Source organism: Condylura cristata, unplaced genomic scaffold, assembly GCF_000260355.1.
Source record: "Condylura cristata isolate star-nosed mole 26May11 unplaced genomic scaffold, ConCri1.0 scaffold00011, whole genome shotgun sequence".
In the NCBI taxonomy this organism is placed as follows: Eukaryota; Metazoa; Chordata; class Mammalia; order Eulipotyphla; family Talpidae; genus Condylura; species Condylura cristata.
Genome location: NW_004567112.1, coordinates 55,242,066 through 55,260,987, shown reverse-complemented (window position 1 = coordinate 55,260,987; position 18,922 = coordinate 55,242,066). Strand labels below are relative to the sequence as shown.

At 39.9% G+C, this 18,922-nt stretch overlaps 1 protein-coding gene across 3 annotated transcripts in view; it reads left to right on the top strand.

Moving 5' to 3' along the window:
- PANK1 (pantothenate kinase 1) overlaps positions 1–17,448 on the top strand; it is a 62,331-nt gene extending 44,883 nt beyond the window's left edge. For 2 of the 3 annotated variants that reach the window (XM_004680906.2, XM_012723968.1), the window contains exons 3-7: positions 1,893–2,146; positions 6,413–6,589; positions 7,109–7,232; positions 12,032–12,157; positions 15,619–17,448. In XM_004680906.2, coding sequence (XP_004680963.1) covers positions 1,893–2,146; positions 6,413–6,589; positions 7,109–7,232; positions 12,032–12,157; positions 15,619–15,678 — 741 coding nt within the window. In that variant the 3' untranslated portion in view covers positions 15,679–17,448. The remainder of the gene's footprint in view (positions 1–1,892; positions 2,147–6,412; positions 6,590–7,108; positions 7,233–12,031; positions 12,158–15,618) is intronic. The other variant, XM_012723967.1, reaches the window with a different exon arrangement.
- Positions 17,449–18,922: the final 1,474 nt, after the last annotated feature.

The following is an 18,922-nucleotide window of genomic DNA, read 5'->3' as shown; positions in this document are numbered from 1 at the left end:
CATCTACTTTTGGGCATTTGGGCTGCTTCCATGTTTTTCCAATTTGTAAATAAAGCAGCAATAAACATGGGGGTGCAGGTATCTTTTTCAATCAGTGTCTTTATGTCTTTTGGGTAGATATCTAGGAGTGCTGGGTTGTAGGGAAACTCTATGTTAAGCAGTTTGAGGAACCTCCAAACAGCTTAACAGCTTTCCATAATGGTTGTACTAGTTTGCATTCCCACCAGCAGTGCAGGAGAGTTCCTTTTTCTCCACATCCTTGCCAATACTTGTTGCTAGTTGTTTGAAGATGTGCTATTCTCACTCACCCCAGCTATATTAATAAAAGTGCAATCATCTTTTGAGCTTTTTACACATGTCAAGCTCAGAGTAAGCTGTCTATATATATTGTTATCAGGTAACCCTCACAACAACGCTATGTAGCAGGTGTTATTACCTCCATTCTACAGATGAAGAGACCGAAGCTTCAGGAGTTATGTTGCTCCATATTCCTCACTTGAGTGTTGGCGTTAGAATTCAAAGCCAGGTCTGGCAACCTCCAAAGTCCAAGTCTGGAAAAAGGGGAGTGGGGCTTTGCAGGGTCAGTGGAGATTGTCTTCAAAACCAGATGTTGCGTTGGGCAATCCCACACTGATAAAGAAACGAGTCAGAGAGTCAGAGTTGTGGAGCAGGCTACATCACGCAGAATGCTGTTCAAGAGCAAGATCCTGGCCTTATTATTGGTAAAGGAGTTATACAGTGTTAATCATATGAGGAAGTAGAAAAGAAGACAGGGAAGTAGAAGCAGGGGAAGGGTGGAACTATATTTCTCATCTGCTGATAGCTAGGTATGTACATCAAGCTCTGAATCCCAGTCAGGATTTCAATTTTACCAATAAGGTGGCTCACTGATCAGCTTCTGGAGTCCTTTGTTATAGTCAGTCAACAGCCCCGAGGGCGTTCTGGTGATACCTCTAGATGCATTCCCTTCCCAGAGTGATCTAGCTATACTTGTAATGATTTGATTTGAAAGTCACCTTGTAGGGTTGGGCTCCTATGGCCAGGCTGTTCTGACCTTGCTTAGGAATACTGAACTGTAGGTAACAATGGAGGCTGGATAGGGCGCTTAGGATTAGCAGACCCACAACCAGACACCTATGGAACCTCATGTTCTGCTGGGAAGTGTAGGATTCTTGCTGTCTCAGATATTCTCGCTCTCTGCAGGAGAACCCTGGTGTCTGTGGTATCCTGGACTAGTCTCCTGTGGCTGTTGTAACAAATTATCACAAGTTTGGTGGCTTGAAACAACAGATATTGGTTCATTCATTGTTCTTGAGGCCAGAAGTTCAAACTTGAGGTGTGGCTGGGAACATACTTTCTTCAGAAGCTCTTGTGTCTGTTGGCATTTTTTGGCCTGTGGTGTGGCACCCCAGTCTCTGCTTTCATCGTCACGTGGACTTCTCTGTGTCTACCAGATCTTTCCTGTGTATCTCTGATAAGGAAACTGGTTAGTGGATTTAGGGCCTACCCAGATAAACTAGGGTGTTCTTTCCAGGTCAACATCCTTAGCTTAATCACACGTACAAAGATCTTTTTTTCCAAATTAGGTAACATTTATAGCCTTTGAAAATTAGAACGTGGACATACCTTTCTGGGGCTGCCCTTCAGCCCTCTGCACATACTAATGAATGCTTTTCAGCACAAAAAAGCTCTCTGTGCTTTAGCACACACTGTGGGCCGATGCAGTGTCAGGCAAAGGCTGCTTTTCCAGTAGAGTGACCAATCATCGACATGATGTCACAGCATCAAGGGTGTTTCTGTCCTTTTACTGTTCATGACACATTTTAAGTCCAGCTAAAAGCCTCCGGGGCAGGTGGTCACAGCCTCTCTGACCAGGTTTTGTCCTCTTTCAGATTGCTGACCTGCAGCTCCACAAACTGGATGAACTGGACTGTCTGATTCAGGGCCTGCTCTACGTTGACTCGGTCGGCTTCAACGGCAAGCCGGAATGTTACTATTTTGAAAACCCCACAAATCCTGAATTGTGTCAAAAAAAGCCGTACTGCCTTGATAATCCATATCCCATGTTGCTGGTGAACATGGGCTCAGGTGTCAGCATTCTAGCAGTGTACTCCAAGGACAACTATAAAAGAGTTACAGGGACCAGGTAAACATGGTTTCCACTAGGAGAACATTTTGTGCCTTTTCCCTGAAGACCATTTGAGAAAAAGATTACTCATGTTGAATACATTTTTCAAAGAAGGAACTTGACTTCCTTGGTCAACCAAGCAGGATTTTTGTTGAACAATATGTTCAAGGAGTAAGAGGGTGATCTAAATACTAAATACAGTTGCCTTGTTGGAAACTGGTCAAATGGAGGAAGGAAACACTTCAGTTTTTCCAGAAGGCAGTACCAATTTAGTGGCAAGTGGGTAGCAGGAACAAAAGCACAGTAGATTCCAGGTGGAAGGATGCTTGGGATGGTAGAGAGGGCTTCCAAAGGAACCTTCTTCCGGAATCTTCTTGCTCCCCCACACTGGATGATGTGCTTGAAATCCTATGTCATTCTAATAAGGCACTCAAATTGGGTTTACAAAGAAGGTTACCATCAGGTTAATGCTCCAGCTGAAAGTTGGAGTAGTTTGCACACCTCCCAGGAAACATTGGATTGCAAAGGACAGAAAATCAGGCCTGTGGTCACAGTGGGGAGGAAACTTGTTTTTTAGGACACATACCTCGAGACTGGTAAGGGCAGACAGATTCAGATTCTTGATAACGAGAATTCAACAGAGGAAAAAGATCCAGGTCAGAGATCTTGGAGAAATCCTAGCCTCAGAAACTTAAATCGGTTTTTTCTTATTTTTAAGAGAAGGATTTGGTATAAAATATTTCTCCAACCTGGTGGACCTGAGGAGCCATTTTTGGAGGGACAACATAAGGCTCTAGTGCCATGTGGAATGTGCCTTGGGCATGAGGTTGAAACTGCTGTTTTGATAGATGAAGATGTCATTTGACTTCTCTGGGCTTTCGTATCCTCATTTGTGCCATGAAGGGGGGTCTTTCCTAGATAGCTCTGACAGGATTTTCCAAGATTGAAGTTTGCCAGTGAGGAGGCGAGTGCTGCTTTTCTACGCTATTTTTATGGCTTGTGGTGACTCTGTTTAAATCAGTGGTTCACCACTGGGGAAGGGAAGATTTTTGGGGGGCAATGCTTGGGGATACTTTTGCTTGGCACAACCACAGACGGGCATCTACTTACTAAAGCTCAGGGTTATTGCTATACATCCTACGATGTATAGGGCAACCTCTATTACCCCTAGAAAAAAGTACCCAGTCTCAAATGTCAACAGTAATGCCGTTGAGAACCTCTGGCATGTGTTTGTGTGTGTGTGTGTGTGCATGTGCTTTTTCTGACTTGAGTCCTGCTTGTATTCAGAATATAGGCTTTAGTGCACATTCTCACTGAGAATCCAGAACTAAACCTGCTTGCTCACACAGAATCACAGTTGACCCCTGATTATCCAGAGTGTCAGAAACAAGTGAATATTTCATTTGAGCTGGTTTTATCTTACAGAATGACCTGGCAATAGTATAATTTTAAAGAAACAGCAGAACTCCTCTCAGAAGGAGTACTTGAATCCTCTCAGAAGGAGTACTTGAATTGGTAGTGTTAGTCCCATGGTAACAGCAAGCTAAACATTTTCTGCAATTGGAGACATTTTATCTTTTCGTCATTTAACATCTAAGAAGTCCATGAATTATACCACAGTTCCACTCTCAAATTTGGAGGTTCCAGGTTTTGGATTATCTTCTTGAATAGCTGCTAATGATCATTTGAGGTGTTTGGGTTCTATAACACATGTGATAATGTCTGTAAGTTCTAGTTACTGGTAAATTCCCATTAATGACTAATGCTTCTCAATCATCACCAAATCTTGTCTAAGTTTCTCTGTATGTTGTCTGCAAACAGTAGTTCTGGAAACGTTGCTACGAGGAGACTGAATGTTAATAGGGAAGACTTTCAGGGCTCCCCACAGACAGAGGAGAGTGAGAAAACATCAATTCTGTGGGTTCCAGAGTTGTTCTATCAAAGATTTCTCTGAATCTAAGTTAGAAAACCACTAATATAAACTACTATGGTCAGCAGTGAACATCGGCCATCACGTCGAACAGACTTTGGGAGCCAGTGGTCTAAGCACATCACTTAGCTTTAACTTTGCTACTCTTTCACTCTTATTGTAAAAGGGTAGCTGTGACTCCAGGTTATATTAATGCATTTTACCCGATTTTCCCATTCAGCGTTTTTCTAGGACGCCACCTCCTTACAGGATATGAGTTTTCTGTTAAACATGTTTTTAAACAGGTTTCAGTGTCACATATCATTTTGTTGCACCTTACATTGGCAGCCACAGTTTTGTCTGTTAACCACAATTTCAGTTTTCTAGAAACCAGAGGGGGAGAAAACTAGGACTTTATAGTTGACACTGTTAGAAATCATAGCCTATTAAAAGAGGAACATAAAGAACTTTAAAACTGGTGAAAGTAGAAGTACAGCTCATCTTTGGTTTTGGACTCCATGGTTTTAAAGACATACACACCCAGTCATTGAAGGTTTCTTCTACTTATTTCTAAAATGCCTCCCTATGACATTGTTGAGCTTTTTTAAAAAAATGATGATGATATTCAACAGCGATGTTTTCGTCTCTGACTGTGTATCTGCTGAAGCAAACATGCATCTGAGGAATCACTCAGTTGATGGTTAGCACGTTGAAGTTACGAAGCAAGGGCTCTTCTGCAGCTGTGCATTCATTCTCTCACCTGTTGGCAGTGCACTCACTGTGCAGATGCATGCTCGCTTCCCCATTAACCGCCAACTCTTCGTCTGGAGTCACCTGTCACTCTGCCATTCCCCAGCCATATAAAGCACTTATGCTTCTCCACTCATATCAGCACATTCGTTGACAAGCTACCTTCTTTCTAAGTCAGCCCACGTCTTCGGTAGCCTACGTTTGGAGTAGGTTGTTGGATGTAATCCCTGATAGTCAAAGAAAGGTTATTTGTGTGAGGAAAAGATAGAAACCAGAAATACGATCAGTGACTTTTTAAAAATACATAAAGAAAGCAAAGCAAATCTAGATGACACACGAACCCAAAATGTGTTAGCAGCAAAAACTAGATTTGTAGGGTAGACTGAAACTGACGACATGGACTGAGAGCCATGTTAAATGCTTACACGTAGGGGAGTTCCCCAATTTCTACTGACTGAGTCGCAAAGGCAGTATATCCCTGGAGCCCGTGATTTCTCATGTTACTAGCAACTACTTTCGTGAGAACCTATCATTTCAGCCTTCCTAAGACTGAAAATTTTCAGTTTTTTTATGACTTGCTGTTATATCAAATTTTGCCTTAAGAGCTGATTCAAAGAACCATGTGCTTGTCTACAGTCTGGCCCCTTCTTGCTAATAGTTATTGATACTAACTATAGTTCACCCTCAGTTTCTTCTTTAAAGTGTGAGTTAAAAATAACCTAAATTTCAACTTGGATTTTTCTCATAGAATTAAAAACCAGTACCCCAAACAGATGGAATGCCTGGGGCTAATCACTCTTGGGGCTTCAGACCAAACAGATGCTAGCCATTTACTCTTCTGCATTTAACTTTTCCCCATGATGATTGCAGAGGAAAACTCATGTCCCTCTCACTAACCATTTTCTTGCCCATAGTTTGAGCCTTGGAACTATTTTATGACCTTTGTGATGATTTTTGATAATGGGGCATAAGTAAAATACTATAACCTTTACCGGAGTCTAGAAGAAAAAAGTTTCAAGTTGAGACTACTCAGTAGAAGTTTCCTTTCAGAAATGGCCTAACAGGTTAAATGAGCTTATTTCTGCTAGGGCATTAAGGTCAGGTGAAGATACAGCTTTGGGCCAGCTAGTCCTGCCAGTGTCTGAGGCCAGGTTTGGCGTCAGAGTTTGGCTCTGTGGACATGAACTCTGCCTCATGAACAGCTTGCTTTTCTAAGTATCAGTCTTAAGCTACATTTTTTTTTAAAGTAGTCATTTCTTTGGTTTTTGCTGTGTTTAGACCACCCAGATACGACCACATGATGTGGTCCTATTATGAAGTAGAAAGACTAACTGAAGCACTTAGTTTAACAGCTAGTTAAAGGTCTCACAACGGAAATCAGTGAGTCTTTTCCATGGTTTTATTAAGTTGCGGGGCACATCTTCCTTGTTGTTTCTTTGTAGACTCTGCCCTCTTTTTTGTCCATTTTTCACTAAAACTCTTGCACCCTTGCACTTCAATTCAATTGTCCCCTTTGTTTTTCTCTCCTGTTTTAATTAACCCATATTGGTGGTCTTGATGCAGCCGGGGACTTGGATGGGCATATCTTAAGTAAAATTTAAAAATAAACCTTATTGTTCCTTCAGTCTTGGAGGTGGAACATTCCTAGGCCTATGTTGCCTGCTGACTGGTTGTGAGACCTTTGAAGAAGCTCTGGAAATGGCAGCTAAAGGCGACAGCACCAATGTTGATAAACTGGTGAAGGACATTTACGGAGGAGACTATGAACGATTTGGCCTTCAAGGATCTGCTGTAGCATCAAGGTAGAGACTGAGTAGCGAGGACTAGTAGGGATTAAACCCTAGGAGCAGTCCACAAAACAAGGCGGCATATATACCCTAGCCACTCATTAAATCATTAAAAGAGTAGATACCTACCCATTAGTGTGGAGCAAGTATATATATGTGTATAGGAGCTCAGATTTATTCTGCCCACTAGGAAGCACTGAGATACTTAGCTCTTGATGCTTGTACTTGAAATAGGGCAGCTTTGAAAGAAGGTTCTGGAAAACTGCAACAGTATCCCCTGTTCCATTCTCGTCTAGATATCTAGAGACATTAAAAGAATTTCCCCCATTAATAGCCATGCTACTCTGTCCCTGTTAAGAAAAGGGCAACCAACCATTCATGTCGTAATCCTGTCTGCTTGTAAACCATGGTAGCAAGATCAGATTGTTTGGGTTTGAACAGAGTTATCCATAAAGATTTCCACAGTACTTTGATGGAAACATGAGGCCTGCCCGAAGAACGATTTGAACGCTCTCACTAATGTTTCTGACATAGCTTTGGCAACATGATGAGTAAGGAAAAGCGAGAGTCCATCAGCAAGGAGGACCTTGCCCGAGCCACCCTGGTCACCATCACCAACAACATTGGCTCCATCGCTCGGATGTGTGCGTTGAATGAGGTAAGTAAGGCCCTTCGGCTGGGGGTGCTGTGTCATCCATAGTATCATCTTTGTCACTGCAGTAACTGTTGACACAACAATACAGGTCTTTGGGAAATCTGCCCTTTGTGATAGTTACACCTTGTAGAATGTGAGGGATGTGTGGTTGGGGAGGGGAGGAGAATGCATTTTCATTTTAAGGCAGTGATGATACCAAATAAAACCACCTCCTTTGGAAACATGGTGTGGTGAAACCCATGTTGTCTCTGTAATCATCACTGGTACCACACACCTACTGAAATGTGAAGTAAAGCGCTGCTTCCTTATAAACAATTGCGGGTAAAATCTTCCATTTGCAATAGTCGATATTCTCTCTGCTTTCAGCTTCTTTACAGTGTTGCCTTGTGGCATGGAGTTCAAGCAGCATTGTACAGGGCTATCAAAGCACAGAGAGCACGCTTCAGCTGAGGCCTGCCAGGGAGCCCCAGGCAGCAGGAGGGGTGGGGCTGTTGACAGACAAAGCTTCATTAATCTGTTCCGAAACATTGCAAAATTCCTTTGGCAAAAATGGAGCCCTTTTCTGACACAAAAGGCATGTAATGTTGAACAGCTCTCATTGAGTTGTCTTTGGAAGCAAGAAAAAGGGGCTGGGGGAAGTTGGTTACAAGTTACAAGCTGGTTGTGATAATAGGAGAATTGTTGAAGAACCATAGTAGCATTAGTAATAGGGTTTCAAAAATAAAATTTTGAATAGAAATGTGACAGAGATAGGAGGGCTCAAATCGTACGTGTACAACCCAATGAACTTTCACACACACACTTATATAGCCGCCATGCAGATGAAACATCACAGGTGCTGCAGAAATGGCCTACAGCCCCTCCTAGTGGGAGGGAGGAGTGTCAAACTGGGTGTGAGCAATCTTTATGATTGGCAGTGGCCAGCCCTACCTTTGAGCCATCCCCTTTCATGATAGTGAATAGTCTGTGTCACTGCCCTGTGGATCACGGTCCTCTCTTTTTGGAAGTCCCCTGTCCATGGAACTTGCCAGCTAGTATTTAGATGAAAGCGTGTATTCTAGAGACATGCCTTTTCAAAGTCCACTTCAGTCATGGGCCTCACTGACACAGAAGGTTTCTTTTTGACATTAACCTTTAAAAATAGTTTTTCCAAGTAGTCAAACAAACCCTCAGATGAATATGTGAAGTTACCTGGACTCATGAACTCACGAAGGTCAGTTAGATGGAACTTCCTTGTCCTATCGCACAGTAGATTAACCTGTTTTGTTTCAGAACAGGTTAATGTTCTCCTGCTTTGCACAGTTGAGACAGCCAGGGAGTCTTCCTTAAATATGATCTTAATCACCTTAATCACCTCACAGTGAGAACAATGGATTTTGTCACTTTTGATTCTCATTTTCCTATCATCTGTTGTTAAGGGGATTGCAGCAGTGGTGTTTTGAAGGTGATGTCTTGTTATAGGCTACTCTGAGTACTTATTGTAGATACTCATGTAAAATTGAAGGAGTGAGAGGACACAGCCTTAGCCTTGGGTACGGGTTCTGTTTGCTGGCACCTTCCCGTGGGCATAGGCTTCTTGTGGGGGCACAGGAGTGACAGTAGCACATTTTCCCACTGGAACCAAGAGCTGAGACTAAGGTTCTTCAGTCGTTACTTTGCTCACTGGGGTCATTTTGATTCCTGCTCTTTCAGAAATTCTGACTCTAAGATATTTTTGCTGTGATTTTGGGAATGCTTTGAAATGTTTCTCCCTCATTCAATTTTTTTATTCGTGTTTTTGAATGGAGTATATAAACCCTGAATGCAGTTCTAAAGACACCAGGAGGATCTATAGGAGAGTGGGTCAACAAAGTTATCTTCATGGAAAGAGCCATTGTTTTTAGTTTTTATTCTTTTTTTTTTTTTAAAGATTTATTTATTTGTGCGTACAGAATTGGGGTATAGGCCAGAGGCTCAGTTGCGGCGAGAGGCTTCACCAGAGACAGAGTGGGGAGCAGAACAGGCAGATTGACGAAGTACACTGCTGAGGGGAGCAGTGGGTGGGCCAGGAGAGGTCTGTGGGAATCGAACTCATGCTCAAGTGGCTTTAGCTTCTCAGTGCTGTGCTTTAACCCACTGCGCCACCAGGGAAGGCCAGTTTTTAGTTTTTATTCTGTATGGTATGTGGTATATCCTTTCAAAGGCAGCAAACAATAAAACACTTTTTTAAAAAAAAGATTTATTTATTTATGCATACAGAATTGGGGTATAGGCTGGAGCTGTGGGGAGTGAGAGGATTCACCAGCGACAGTGGGGAGCAGAACAGGCAGATGTACTGAAATACACTGTTGAGGGGAGCAGCAGGTGGGTCAGGTCAGGGGATGTTTGCAGTCTGCTGCACCATATGGATCACCTTCCTGGCCAGGGATCGAACTTGTGCTGCTGTGACTGCAGTAACTTTATAACATGCTTTAACTCATTGCACCACCAGGGAGGGCCCTAATAAAACACTTTTTAAAACCGCAGGCCTACTGAGATATAGCCACATCATACAATTTGTCCTCTATGTATTAGTCTACTTCTTGCTTTGATTATTGGCTTGATCATCAGTTTTTATTATGAACTGGGCTTAATATACACAAGTGAGAGGATAGTATAAACAACCTCGAAACATCCATTAACTCAGACTCAGCAGTTACCAGGACTTTGCATATGTGTTTTAGCTATGTTTTCTTTCTCTTTCTCCTTCTGTTCTTTGCTCTCTGTTTTCCTTCTCTCTCTCTAAAAATATTTGAAACATACTTTAATATGCATTTCTGAAAATATTGCTTCTTGATTTTTTGCATGATAATCTTTATCTTGGGGATTGTACCTAGGTATATTTGGAAGAGCTTGTTTTTTTAAATCACCATATAGTATCCTAAAAATGCATGTATATAAAGCATATAGACCTAGATATAAGGCATATACACACATATATCTAAAGTGATCAGACCATCATACATATACATATATATGAGATTTTCTAATGATATTAAGACTTTGATAGTGTTGTTATTAAAAAAATTTGTAGTGTATATTTGTGTGTATGGTGCCATATATCATTATATACATAAACATAGTATGCATGTATACATGTACACACATCATACAGACATATCATTGCATACATGTGTATGTGTCTATAGCAATAGATTCCTAGAAGGGAAATTGCTAAGTCAAAGGACAGCCATGATAATTTTGTCAGATATAGAAGTCCCACCAGGAGCTGATTCGGAGCTGATTCTAATTTATATCAGCAAAGTATGAGAGTACAAGTTTTTCCACAGAAGGGTTATCAAACTTTCATCTTTTCCAATCTAACCAACTTTTGATTGGTTTTAATTTGTATTTTATAATCTTATTATAAGTGAAGTTGAGCATTTTCATCTATTTAATAACAACTAGTATTTTCCATTTTTTGTGTGTATATACATGTAGTTTATTTTGTGTGTGTATGTAGTATATATAGTATATAGAACTATCGCTAATGTTCACTCATTTTGTTGCTGGATTATTGGTCTTTTTTTCTGACTGACTTCGTAATTAGCATCCATTTCATGTGAAATGTGCTGAGGCTATATTTTTTATTGAGTTCTTTGTGATAATGTTTTATCACTGAATAAATATTTTACTTTTGTTAAGTAAATATGTCTTTTTAAAGAAATCAATCACACTGTTATATATCTTTTCTACTTCAACAGTATTTTAAAAAAGAATACATCTGAGTTTTCCTCTAGTTTTGTTTTCCCTTTTTTTTGAAGTATTTTTATCTTTGACCCCCCTGGAATTAATTTGCTCTAAGGAATGTCCTCCAGTTTTAAATGCCACTCCTGTGCTGGATGAGGGCTTTGAGCAAGTCCTACTTTTAGACTCCCTTGTTTTTTGGGGGAAGGTGAAACACCTACATTTAATTGAATTCCTCTGCCAGTCTGGGTGGTTTTATGGCTACAGTTCTTCTTTGTGAGAACTTGATCAAAACTATCTGCCACCTTTTCAACCCATGGAAAAATGTCACATTATTGGGTTCATGAACTTGAATCCTTAAAACTTGAGGCAGTTAAAAGGAGATGTTTCTAGACCCTACTGCTGTTGGTAGAAAGAACAGAAAATCCAGCCAGCTTCCAGACCCTCTGCCCTTTGACAGGAGTGACCATAGCAACTGAGGGGCCAGTGCAGCTTCTGCACTGAACTCAGGCTGCGCTCAGCATGGTGTGTGTTCAGAATGCAAATCTATATCCATGACGCTGAAAATACAAATACAGTTTTCACTTCCATGTACAAACTCACATCCTAACGATAGAGACTATGCGTTCTCTTTGTATTCTCGGTGTTTGGCTCAGAGCAAACTGAGCAAAAGTGTTAAATGACTAATTCAAACCATGGTCATTTATTTATGAGTTGGTTATAATAATACTTTACAATTGGATTTTTGTGGGGTTGGAAAAATGCACAAGATTTGGCTGAACTTGAACTCCTGTTTCCATTTTGCATTTGTGTATTGGGAGTGGAGTTTCAGGACAGACCCAAGACAAAATGAAATAATACCTGCGGATAAGCCCAACTCAGCCTATGCCTAACCTAGCCCAAGTCTCACCTTTTTGTTCTTGGGATATACACTGGGAGGTTTGTTTAGTGTCATCTTGGAAATACTGAAATAATTGCAGTTAAGAAAATTCATCCTGCAAAGTTCTGGGAATGCAACGATGTGTGAAGCATTAGGTCTCTGCTAAATACTGTTTTAAAGCCATGGTTCAATTGTCTTTCTTTATTTTTTCCTCCAGAACATTGACAGAGTTGTATTTGTTGGGAATTTTCTCAGAATCAATATGGTCTCCATGAAGCTGCTAGCATATGCTATGGATTTTTGGTCCAAAGGACAGCTAAAAGCTCTATTTTTGGAACATGAGGTAGGTTGAGCGTGCATGCAATTCATTGTACAACTTGAAGTGTATTTTGGTTTGACTAACAAGAGTCCCTTAGTTTTAAAATTGGTCAAGTAGAAAAAGTAGGCATTTAAACTTTGCATTTATGCAAAGGATAAGGAAGAACTATATATAAAACAGAAGCTCTCTTTTCCATTAATCAGAACTAGTATTAGGTTAATTAAAAAAAAAAAACAACGAGTTTAAAATGGGTAATTGATAAAAAAATATCTCCCAACTTTAACTATTTTATTTTAACATAAAATGTATACTTGTTTCTTTACTCCAGTTTTTGGTGCAGGACCAAAGCCTTTTTTGGAGATGGGTTCTGCTGATTTTGAAGATCCGTTGTTGTGCTTTTCTTCATAATCCACAAATAATTAAGCATCTTCTTTAATTTCTGATTTGTTTCTTTCAAATGGGTTCCAAATCCTCCCGGGTGGCCCCCTGAATCCTTCATATGTGGCACCCACCTAAACAGAGAGCAATGGTTGTGACTCCTTTTTCAGACTTTGTTTTTCCAATTTAATGATATAATTGTTATCTAACATTGTATATATTTAAGGTGCATAACAAAGTGACATCATAATTTGGTTATGTTTATATCATGAACTCATTACCATTAAGTTTAGTTAACATCTCTGGCCCCATGTTGTTATAAAAGTTTTTTCCCCTAGTGATAAGAACTCTTTAACTTCTATGTATTCAGCATCTTTTGAATATATGAATGGTATGTTAACTGCCTTTTTCATTCTTTCATTAATTGCAATTTCAATTTGTACTCTTCATTAATTTAGGTGGTCTGTAATTAACTTAGATTATTACATTAACAATAAAGCTTTTGAAAGCAAATGTGAGGGTAAACCCAGCTGACTTCTGGCAAGTAAACAATTCAGCTGATGAGAACAGAAGTGCTTGATCTACTAACCGTGTGATGATCTTGAGGGACTGCTGTGCTCTTGCATTAGCTAATCTGCCTGCAGAGGGTGGGAAGAGCTAAGGATTCCTTATCTTGAGTTTCTACAATAATATAAATCATGGTTTCCTAGAGTGAGTGAGGGGCTTCCTCTCCTCTCCCTTCCTCTCTTACATCCCTCCTTTAAAATCAGTACTAGAAGAGAAACTATCAGAGAAAATACTTAATCCTTTGAGTATATTGCAATAGGAAAAACATTGGGAGAAATATTATGGACATGCATTTCAGTTGTAGTGATTAACTACTGTGGCCCTTTTCTCATCTGCAAGATGAATTCTTTATTGGAAATGTTGCTGGTGTGTTGTAAGCTGTTTACAGCTCTCTAAGTCTGTTTTCTTAAATATACAAAGCAGTAGGAACTTAAAAACAAAATGAATAGGAATGAATATTTTAAAAGCCTGATTTTCTAAAAAGCAGATTTATGGGCACAGAAAGATGTAATGTATGGGTGAGGGGAATAGAGTCCCTGAATTTTCATTCTTCTTCCCCAACCACAGAGGACCTTTTTTATCTGTTTATTTATTGATTTCAGCTAAGAATTTTGTTTTACAAAGATAATTACAATGAAAACCAAAACCACACTGTTCTCTTACAGCTAGAGTTGCCATATTTAGTGATTAAAAAACAACAGCAGTGCACTTAGTTATTTTATCTGGCATTTGTCTGTATTTTATCTGGCAATCCTAAGTTTAGATCCCCTTGAACTAATGCAGAAAAAGCCTGAAGTCTTCAAGGACTAAAAGCCATCTACAAATTCATATGGGTAGCTAGCAGTAAGATAGGCTGTAGGAGCCAACATTTTAGAGAAACTCTGGGTTAAAAAGTAGTGTCCTGTATCAATGTCCCTACAACCCCAGATATCTGTGGGTAGTAGCTTTTGTTCCTATACATCATCACTCAGTGGAGTGTCCCGATTCCTCACAGGTCTCAACATTCTGTGCTTTCTTTTTCTTCTTTTAAATATATTTATTACATCATCCTTCATTTTGTACAGTGTATGATTTCCCTCTGAAATTCACACCACCAATTCAGCCATGCACCATCACCATAGCCCCTTGTGTTTTTCCCACTTCTGTCCTAATCCTTCTCCCTCCTCCCCAGCAGTGTCTCTGATCTATAGTTGCCTGATGGTGATTTTCTTTTTTGATTTATTATAGTTACTCCCCCCCCATCCCTTATTTGGTTCCTTTACATTCCTACTATAAGTGAGACCATTTGATATTTTTCTTTTTCTTTCTGACTTATTTCACTGAACATACTCCCTTCCAGCTCCATCCATGTTACTGCAAAGGGCACATGTTAATCCTTTTTGATTGCTGAGTAATATTCCATTGCATAAATATACCACATTTTGATCTAGTTGTCTATTTTTGGGCACTTGGGTTGCTTCCATAGTTTATCTATTGCAAATTGGGCTGCAATAAACCTAGGAAAGCAGTCGTCCTTTTGCATTAATGATTTTGTGTCCTCTAGGGTAGATTCCTAGGAGTAGAATTGCTGGATTATATGGAAGCAAATTCTGTGCATTCGTAAAGTCATTCAGGCTTACACTGGCTTATTGGGCATCGAGCAATGCTGGGAGGTCCTCAAGCAACTCTCTTGCCCTCAGTGAGCATCTCCTAAGAAAGCTAGTCCAGGGGAGAAGCTGGCAGCACAACCTCTTTTTGACTGGGGCAGTTTGGGCAGTCTCTGCTTTAGCATCTGTAAAATAGGATGTGTCTCATAAAGTAATTGAGAAGACGAAATGGGCCAACCCATGTAAAGTGCTTAGAACAATCTCCAGCATATCAGACCTCCGTGAACATTAGTAGGTGGCATCAGAGGCACACGATGTCCGTACACATGTCCTCCTACTTCTGTAGAGTCAGGCAAACACGAAAGAGGTAGAATCTTCTGCCCTTTCAAAGCCAGATTTGCTATAAATTTGTTTTCTAGTACCTTCATATTAAAAGAAATAAGGATTTTTCTTTTTACAGTTGAGCCAAGTGAAGTTTGGGCTGAGCTAGATGCCCTCCCAACATCTATTAGGGGGGGCTTGAGTTCTTCTTATGAGGTCCAGCAACTTTGAAGTCAGACAGATTTGGAGTGAGCTTTGGCACAGGTCATGTGATCCTGCAGGATGATTTACTTTCCATTTCTCATCTGTGACATGGGAAGTAATAACAGGACTTTTTGCCACTGGTGATAATCAAGTGAAATCATAACAACACCCAGCACTTGCACAGAATACACTACCTGCTAGACAGTCTTCTAAGCATTTTAAGTACTTTACACTAGCTAATTCAATGCAGAAACAAGTGGATGCTCAATACATTTTTTACTAAATTGTCATCACTACAATGCCATGTTTCATAGCAGAGACCCGGCTTTAAATTTCTGTGACTAAGGGCAGCATTCCTAGAATGACTGAAAACAATGGGTATTTGGCTAAGGTTTCGAGATAATGGGGCATTTTCCTCTTGTCTGGTAGGGTTATTTTGGAGCTGTTGGGGCACTGTTGGAACTATTCAAAATGAGTGATGACCAGTAGGGGTGAGGTGAGTGGAAGATGGACCAGCCTTCTGTGAGGACAGAGCACTGAGAAGCACTGCTGGAGTGGGTGAAACGCTATGGAATGGAAGTCAAGCCATTGTGGCAGATGAACCTGCTGGATTTGTAAATAATTGAAAATCCTTCTAGCTGATCTTTTACTCTTGGGTTTTGAGCTTATGATACAAAATGGGGAATATACAAATTTTTTTCTGTATACTGTATTTTTTAAAAAAAACAACAACAAACATTTGTGCACCGTGGCCAAAACCTACCAATTTTATGCATTAACTTTGAGAAATTGTATGATTTTAAGAAGGACCTGAAATGTAAGTGCTGTTTATTTTTCTTCTGGGGTTTACTGATCAGTGTGGTAATTTTAACTTCATTTAGTAATCACTCTAGGAGATTTTACCTTTACTTATATATTTTCATGACGTTTCATGATTTGCTGTTGGTTTCAAATGAAACTACAAATCTGGCATGTTTTACTGTGAACACTATTTTGTTTTTTGTTTACCTTTTTTTTTTCTGTTGGAATGTCTTATGGAAAAAGAGAATCCTTTCCTGTCTAACTCCTCTCCCCACAATATTGTTTTTAAACGTAACTGTTCATATTAATCATGGTGCTGACCAACTCAATACATTGTTAAGCATGAGATCTAAAGCTCTCAAAGTCCTCTTGAAGAGAAAATTCTGAAATTGTCAGTTATTTAATGATCTGGCCAAAGTTGAAAATTATATACAATTTTGTCTATCCCTTCCAAATATACAGTTTTGTTGGATTTACTTTATGTTAGGTTACATTAAATGGAGGTGAACTGTCCTCACCCAGATACAACATATGAATAGCGGACATCCTTGTACAGAACATTGGAACTTGTGGGGGAAAGTCTCCCAATAGATTGATTGTCCAAACTGGGAGATGAGGTCATGGCCTGAGGGTCAGGTAGAGCTATCTGTCTGTGTATGTGTGTACATGTGTGTATGAAGGGGCTTTGTTACAAGGCATCTTAAAAAACAGTAAAGTTTTCTCAGTTGGAATATTTTAACTGTATTTCAAACCCAGTTTCTAAAACTACCCATGAATAATGATACTGATCTATATATTTTTAGTTTGAACACTATCAATGGAACTGATGGGTAACATTCAAATGAGTCTTGTGTGAATATTGAAATACACGAAGATCTCATGGTTTAGAACTAATTTGTCTCGAATTGAGCATATTGTTGAAAGGACATTGAGCATTATTTTTAAAGGACAGTACAATTGCTCCATGATAACTCTTTCGTTTTCTGCCTTCTGAGCACCATCTTTTAATTTCCGTATCTTCATGTCTTGAAGAAATTGATGTTAACTGAAGTATTCACTTGTCTGGTTGAAATAAAGCCTGTTTCTGTTGTGATGTTTTTAGTGTATATGTTATTTTAATTTCATAATCTCATGTTCATATTATCTGCTTTTGTACCACAAAAGAATGTGTGTTGTATTTTTGCTACTCTACACTTTATAATCTGAGGTTTTAATGTAAATATGGCAAGATCCAAGCCACTGTGTCTTCAGTGAAAGATGTAGCCCTATTCAGGGATGGAAAAAATAGCTTTATTGTTAGACAGTTAACTCCTTATTGTCAGAATATCACTACCATACTTGATAATTCCGAAGAGTTTCAAAGTTCACAACTACATTTTATCAACTCCCCATCTGGTTTAAAGAAATTCAAACAATGGAGATGACCTTAAAAATGATAAGTGTAGGGGCCCTCCCTGGTGGCGCAATAGGTTAAAACACAGCACTGCAAGCTGGCAACAACCACTTCAGTGCGAGTTCAACCCCCAGCCCCAGAGGTGACCCACATGGCACAGCAGACTTCCACTGCCTCACCACTCACTGCTCCCCTCAGCAGTGTACTTTGTCAGTCTGCCTGTCCTGCTTCTCATTCTTGTCTCACCCCCTTGCACCTCTGGCCTATACCCCAGTTCTGTATGCATAAACAAATCTTTAAAAAAAAAAAGACTTAAAAAAAAAGATACATATAGAAATCTACATATTATCTATATCAGTGCCTTCCTTAGATTTCTTCTATCATTACTGCTGCCATCTGTCAGGGAACAGCACACCTTGTATCATGGTTCTATGTTGAAATCAGAGCAAGTTGTGACTATATAATTTTTTAATATTCTGGGATTACTTTATCTCTCATTACAGATATTCAAGACATTGGTTCAACTGAGGAAGTAACTCATTCCATTATGCAAATATCAGTTAAATGTTGACTACAGAGAGCCAGCCTCTTTTTTTTTTTTATAATGAGGAACTTGTAATATGAGAACTTTCCTGTGTACTTGAATTATAGAAACTTTCCTTTGTTTCAATATCAAGAAAGTTGGCAAGACTAAAGAATTTTTATCTGGCCTCCCTGGTGGCAAAGGGGTTAATTCTCTCAGTACTGTGAAGCTACTGGCAGCCATTGCAGCCTGAGTTCTATCCCTGGCCAGGGTGCTGACCCACATGGCCCAGCAAACCTCTCTGTCTCGCCTGCTGCTTCCCTCAGCAGTGTATTTCAGTAGATTTGTCTATTCTGCTCCCCACTCTGTCTCTGGTGAATCCTCTCACCCCTCTTCCCCCATACCTCTGGCTTATACCTCACTTCTTGTATGCATAAATAAATAAATATTAATTTTTTTTCTTGAACTGTATACAGTCATTTGGTTCCAGAGTGTGACTTTTCATTCTGAGCTTCAGCTTGAATCCAGCTCAGCCATCTCCTAGCTGTGCAAGCAAGTTGCTAAGCCTCTCTCAAAGACTTAGTTTTCTTACTCATAAAATGGGGCAAAGAGTAGGGTTTTTTTGACCTTAATATTTAAGGTCAATTAACAAAAGGGCTGACACATAGTAACTGCTTCATTTATGTTTAAAAAAAAAAAAGATTTTAAACCAATGTGTTATTCCTGACCTTCTGGAACATGGGGGATCCCATCTTAGAACAGTGACACTTGACAGCTCTCCCTATGCTAGTAATTCCCACAACCTGACCTCCACATGTCTAAAACAGCAAACTCTTAAAATGTATCTTGAGGGCCCTTCCTGGTGGTGCAGCAAGTTAAAGCACTAAGAAGCTAAAGCCACTTCAACATGAGTTCGATCCCCACCCCAGAAGTGATCCACATGGCGCGGCAGACGTTTCCTGACCTGCCCACTGCTCCTCTCAGCAGTGGACTTCGTCAATCTGCCTGTTCTACTC